At 70.0% G+C, this 5,205-nt stretch overlaps 1 protein-coding gene across 1 annotated transcript in view; it reads left to right on the forward strand.

Annotated features, from left to right (window-relative positions):
* The first annotated feature begins 803 nt into the window (after positions 1–803).
* Positions 804–5,205, forward strand: part of CCDC64B (coiled-coil domain containing 64B) — a 4,823-nt gene continuing 421 nt past the window's right edge. The window contains exons 1-8 of the mRNA XM_004691802.1: positions 804–1,085; positions 2,899–3,114; positions 3,219–3,335; positions 3,409–3,555; positions 3,866–4,072; positions 4,172–4,318; positions 4,753–4,883; positions 5,091–5,202. Of these exons, the coding sequence (XP_004691859.1) occupies positions 804–1,085; positions 2,899–3,114; positions 3,219–3,335; positions 3,409–3,555; positions 3,866–4,072; positions 4,172–4,318; positions 4,753–4,883; positions 5,091–5,202 (1,359 nt within the window). The remainder of the gene's footprint in view (positions 1,086–2,898; positions 3,115–3,218; positions 3,336–3,408; positions 3,556–3,865; positions 4,073–4,171; positions 4,319–4,752; positions 4,884–5,090; positions 5,203–5,205) is intronic.

The raw sequence follows: 5,205 nt of genomic DNA on the forward strand, positions 1-5,205 counted from the left end.
GCGCGCGGGCGCCCGGCAGCCGGCCCAGAGTGGGGCAACCTCAGAAGGGCTGGAGAGGATGGGGACCCCGCCAGGGAAGTTCTGCCGGCCCAGGACTCCAGAACCCCAGAGCTGTGGGCAGGGTGCCCCCGGGAGCGCCACCAGGCTCCCATCCCCAGGGGCGGGCCGGGAAGTAAACAGAAACCCAGAGCCTGTCGCTGGCACAACCTGTTGCCTCGCCCCGGTCCTGCCCTGCCTGACACTGGCCGTGGGAAACTGGGGGACTGGAGCCAACGTTCCCCAAGTGGAAAGCTAAGGGCCTGGACCCTGAGAACCTAGGAGCCAGCCAGGATAGCTGGAGGGGGCTGGGGCTCAGGGCTTCAGGAAGAAGGGGGCTGAGTTCTTGGGGCCAGAGGGGTAAGGACACCCAAGTTTCCACGCCTGGGTTCCTGGAAGGAAGGGGCACTGGACTTGGCCTGGCTTCTGGGAAGTGCCCGGCTGGTCAGGGGCTAGGAGCCAGGGCTGGGCTCTGGGAAAGGGCAGAGGTTGCTGCGGGAGGCCTGGGTCCAGGCGCTGGGCACCGGCCAGGGCTTTCCTGGGGCAGAGAATGTCTGCCAGAGGCCAAAGGCAGGGCCGCTCATTTCCTGCTGCTCCCTGCCTCAGTTTACCCTGGGGACACTAACGGAGTGGGGTAGCCAGGACACAGGTCATTAACCCTGCGGGCCCCACAGCAAGGGCGCCAGCCACAGGGCGGGAAGGGCCGCCGGCGGCTGCAGGGGACCTGTCCCCACACACCCACCTGTTCCCACAGATGCGGTGGCACCATGAGCTCCCCAGAAGGGCCAGGCTTCCCCTCGGGGCTGCTCTCGGGGGGCGCCTCCCCCAGCGGCAGCGAGGGCTTTTTCCCCTTCGTGCTGGAGCGGAGAGACTCGCTCCTGGGAGGGGGCCCCGGCCCCGAGGAGCCTGAGGACCTGGCGCGACAGCTGCAGCAGAAGGAGAAAGACCTGCTGCTGGCCGCGGAGCTTGGCAAGATGCTGCTGGAGCGCAACGAGGAGCTGCAGCTGCGGCTGGAGACGCTGAGCGCCCAGCACGCGGAGCGGGAGGAAGTGAGCTGCGGGCGGCGGGGGTGGGGGGCCAGGCGGGCCTGGCAGAGGGCAGTGCCTGGGCGCCTCTGGGGTCGGGGCTGGGCACGGACTCCTGCCTGGCTGTGTGGCGGGGCAGGCGCCGGCCCCTCCGCCTCTGGGGTTCGGCTCCTCACGCCCCGCCGCCTGGCTCTGGGTCCCCATGCAGCCGCTGCTGGTGCTTGCCCAGCGCGGCCAGGCTGGGACAGTGCTGCCCCTGCCCAGGCCCTGAGGCCGGCCCCACTGCCTCCGGCCCCTCCATGCATGGACACCAGACTTTTTCCCGACATCACTGGCCTACGCCCATGCCGCCTACCTGACCTTCGAAGGTCCAGGGCAGCAGCGGCCCCGGGGTCCCTGGCCGCTCTGCTCCCCCAGCCTGGCTTCCCACTCCGTGGCTGCGCTCCTCCCCCTGGCCAGCCCGCTGGCCCTTCTTGATACCCATTCCTCCTCCTTTTCATCCTCAGCTGCCCTTTCCCGGGGCCGCCAGAGCGTTGCCCCAAAACTACAAATCAAAGCACTTGCTCTCGCCCAGAATCTCCCAGTGGCTCCTGTCACACTCAGAATGAAACAGAAGCTCCTCACCCAGGCCCCGAAATGCCAGTGCCCCACCTCGCCTGCCACGGCCCCTCCCCCAGGCGGCTGCTCTCCGTGCCGTGCCCCAGGGCCTTCGCACCTGCTGCCTCCGGGTGGCTCTTCTTCCTTCTTGCCCTGCAGGAGTCAAATCAGAGGTTGCTTACACCGCCAAGTGCCCCCCAGCCCCAGGGCACACCTCATCACTGTCCAGGGTTTCTTTTCTCAGGGGGACCTGAGCCCCAGTCCCCTGCAGAGACTTCCCAGGAGGGTTCTTTATAGCCCTTACTGTTCCTGTAAACGATCTGGCTCAAACCTGTGTCCATCTGCCTGTGGGCTTCTGGACGCTGAGCCGCTCGGGGCAGGGAGCTTGGTGGTCCAGCCCCGAGCAGGGGGAGCTCGCACTAACTGGTGGGTAGGTGGAGGGATGGGTGGCGGGAGGGGCTTGGCGGCAGTTGGAACCTGCTGGAGCACGAAGCCACAGCAGAGCCGACCCGGCCTGCCCCCCACACGCCCCCTGGAGCCTGAGCTCTGGTGCCGGGCTGGAGGCCCTCCCCGCTGACTCGCCCTGTGTCCTCGGGCTCAGCGCTCGCGTGCCGCGTGGCTGCCGAGCTAGTGGGAGGGGCACAGCACGCAGGGGCAGCTCCAGCCGGTGCCCCGCGGCAGCTGTTAATTGCGGCCGCTGTGGCTGGCATCACCTTCCTGCTTGGGAGTCTCGAGACAGTGGGGGTCAGAGGCTGGCCCCTGACTTGCTGGGCATCTGGGTGTGCCCACGGCGTCCCCCCGCTGGTTGGACAGGTTTGGGGGAGGCAGGCAGAGGCACCAGCCAGGGTGGGGCTCAAGAGGGTTAATTAGGAGCTGGCCAGAGGCGCTGGGAGAGGGCCGAGCAGACCCGCGAGGCCGCAGAGGCTGGCGCTCGGACCTGCAGCGGCGTGAGGCCATGGGCCGGGGCTTCGATTCCACCAGACTCAGGCGCCAGAAACGCCGCCTGCGACCCCGGGTCCAGAAACTCAGGGGGCAGCCGGAGGTGAGTGGGCACCGGGACCCCACCCGCGTCCCGGCGGCCCTCTGCCCGGGCTGGCGCCTTCTGCTCCTGCCCCTCCCGGCCCCTGGGCGCCCGTCCTGCCAGCGTCCTCAACCCCAGGGGCCTCTTGGGGCCTCGGTGTCCCCGGTGGGCTCCAGGCCCATCTTTCCCTCCTCTCTGCCCCCTGCCCTGTCCTCGCAGCGACTGCAGCAGGAGAACCATGAGCTCCGCCGGGGCCTGGCGGCGCGGGGGGCCGAGTGGGAGGCCCGAGCTGTGGAGCTGGAGGGCGACGTGGAGGCGCTGAGGGCCCAGCTGGGCGAGCAGCGCTCGGAGCAGCAGGACAGCGGGCGCGAGCGGGCGCGGGCCCTGGGGGAGCTCAGCGAGCAGAACCTCCGGCTCAGCCAGCAGCTGGCACAGGTGGGCCAGCGCCAGCCCCGGGGCCGGGCAGACGGGGCCGGCGTGGCGCGCTGGGCGGGTGTTGAGGCCGGGCGGCTGAGGGCTCCACCGCTGCACTACCCCAGGCCTCCCAGACTGAGCAGGAGCTGCAGAGGGAGCTGGATGGCCTTCGGGGCCAGTGCCAGGCTCAGGCCATGGCCGGGGCGGAGCTGAGGACAAGGCTGGAGAGTCTGCAGGGGGAGGTGAGTGCTGCTGACCTGGGGGCTGCTGGGGGGGGGGCTGGCCCCTCGCCCTGCAGCTGAGACCTCTCCCCAGAACCAGATGCTGCAGAGCCGCCGCCAGGACCTGGAGGCGCAGATCCGCGGTCTGCGCGAGGAGGCGGAGAAGAGCCAGGCCAGGCTCCAGGCCACCCACGAGGAGCTGCTGCTGCTGCGGCGCGAGCGGCGCGAGCACAGCCTGGAGGTGACCCTGGGCTGCGGCAGGCTCCTGTGGAGGCGTGGGCTGGGGTGCTGCCGGTGGGGGACTGCGCACGGAGCAGGGGAGGTGGCCCGAGGGCAGGGGTGGAGGGAGCCCAGACGCTGAGGCCGGCAGGCCGCCAGGTTTCATAGGTGAGGAAGTGGGTGTCGCTGAGGGGAGCTGCGGGGGGCGGAGGCTGCCCTGCGATCCAGGTGCGGGCCGCTAGGGCTGCGGCCTCGAAGCGCGAGGCGCCCCCAGTGGGCCTGGGCGGGTGGCGCACGCCCGGGCTGACCGCCCGCGGCCTGTCTGTCCGCAGCTGGAGCGGGCGCGCGCCGAGGCGGGGGAGGCGCTGGGCGCGCTGTGGAGGCTGCAGCGGCGGGTCTCGGAGCTGGAGGAGGAGTCTCGCCTCCAAGAAGCCGACGTGTCCGGAGCCTCACTGCAGTCGGAGCTTGCCCATGGCCTCGACAGCGACCAGGACCAAGACCAGGAAGCAGAAGGACCCAGACACACGCCGGAGAGGCCGGTGAGTTGGCAGCCTACCAGCTCCACCCCTTGTGCCCGGGGGCTGTCGACTGGGCTCTTCCCTCTCCCCACCTCGCTGACCTATCCCTTTGGCCAGCAGAACACTCTGTCCCTGGAGACGCTAGAGGTGGCCAACCACCAGGCCTTGCCCCAGGAAGGGAGCTTGGAGCCTCCCACAAAGCGGACATCGCTGAGCCCGGTGGACGTGCTGGAGAAGGAAGCGGAAGTGGCCCAACTGCAGGACCAGGTAGGCTGGGGCAGTGCCAGTGCCCCAGGGCCAGTCTCCTGCATAGCCACTGCCCAGCCAGCCCCTCTGCCTGGCCCACCCTTCACCCCAGCAAGCCTACAGCTGTGCTTCAAAAGCCAGACTGTTCACTACCTCCGGGGAAGACAGGGCTCCCCTCAGCATCCTTCCGCAGACTGGGGACCCCTAACTAGTCCCGCCCCACCCCACCCAGCCCCCTCGCTGTGGGCCGAGCTTGTGAGAACATCTGAATCTGGGGGTCGCCTGGAGCCTGGCCTGGCCCTTCACTGGCTCCTCGTGCGGACCTCAGATCTACGGCTGCGGGCCCTGGGCCTCTGCCGCCTGGCCTGGCGTCAGGAAGGCAGGGCGGCTGCAGCCCAGGCTGCCGAGGCGGGCACCCAGGGCGGGCCTACCCACCCGGCCCCTCCGTGCTGCAGATCGCGCTGCAGCGCGCAGAGCTGGAGTTCCTGCGGGAGGAGCTGCAGCGGCAGAAGGAGCTGTGGGCTCAGGAGGATCCTGAGGCGGCCCTAAGCGGCGCCCTCTCAGACCGGGACCAGGCAGTGAACAAGTGAGCCTCCTCTGCCACTCACCAGGGCCCCAGGGGCCCAGACCCTCGTGGCACTGGGGCCTGCGGGGCGCCCCCTCCGCGGTACAGGTCGTCTACCCTCCTCCAAGGGCTCTGACCTCCCTGGCTCCGGGCCCAGGGCCTCCCCACCTCCCCACGCGCTCGCCGCCCCAGCGCCCTCGGGCCTGCTCTCTCCCGTCCTGCTCGCAGAGCCCTAGAAGTGTCCCTGGAGCTCGGCCGTGTCTCCCTGGAGCGCGACTCTCTGTCCCGGGAGCTGCTTCGCACCATCCGCCAGAAGGTGGCGCTGACGCAAGAGCTGGAGGCC

This window comes from Condylura cristata, unplaced genomic scaffold (genome assembly GCF_000260355.1).
Source record: "Condylura cristata isolate star-nosed mole 26May11 unplaced genomic scaffold, ConCri1.0 scaffold00032, whole genome shotgun sequence".
NCBI lineage: Eukaryota > Metazoa > Chordata > Mammalia > Eulipotyphla > Talpidae > Condylura > Condylura cristata.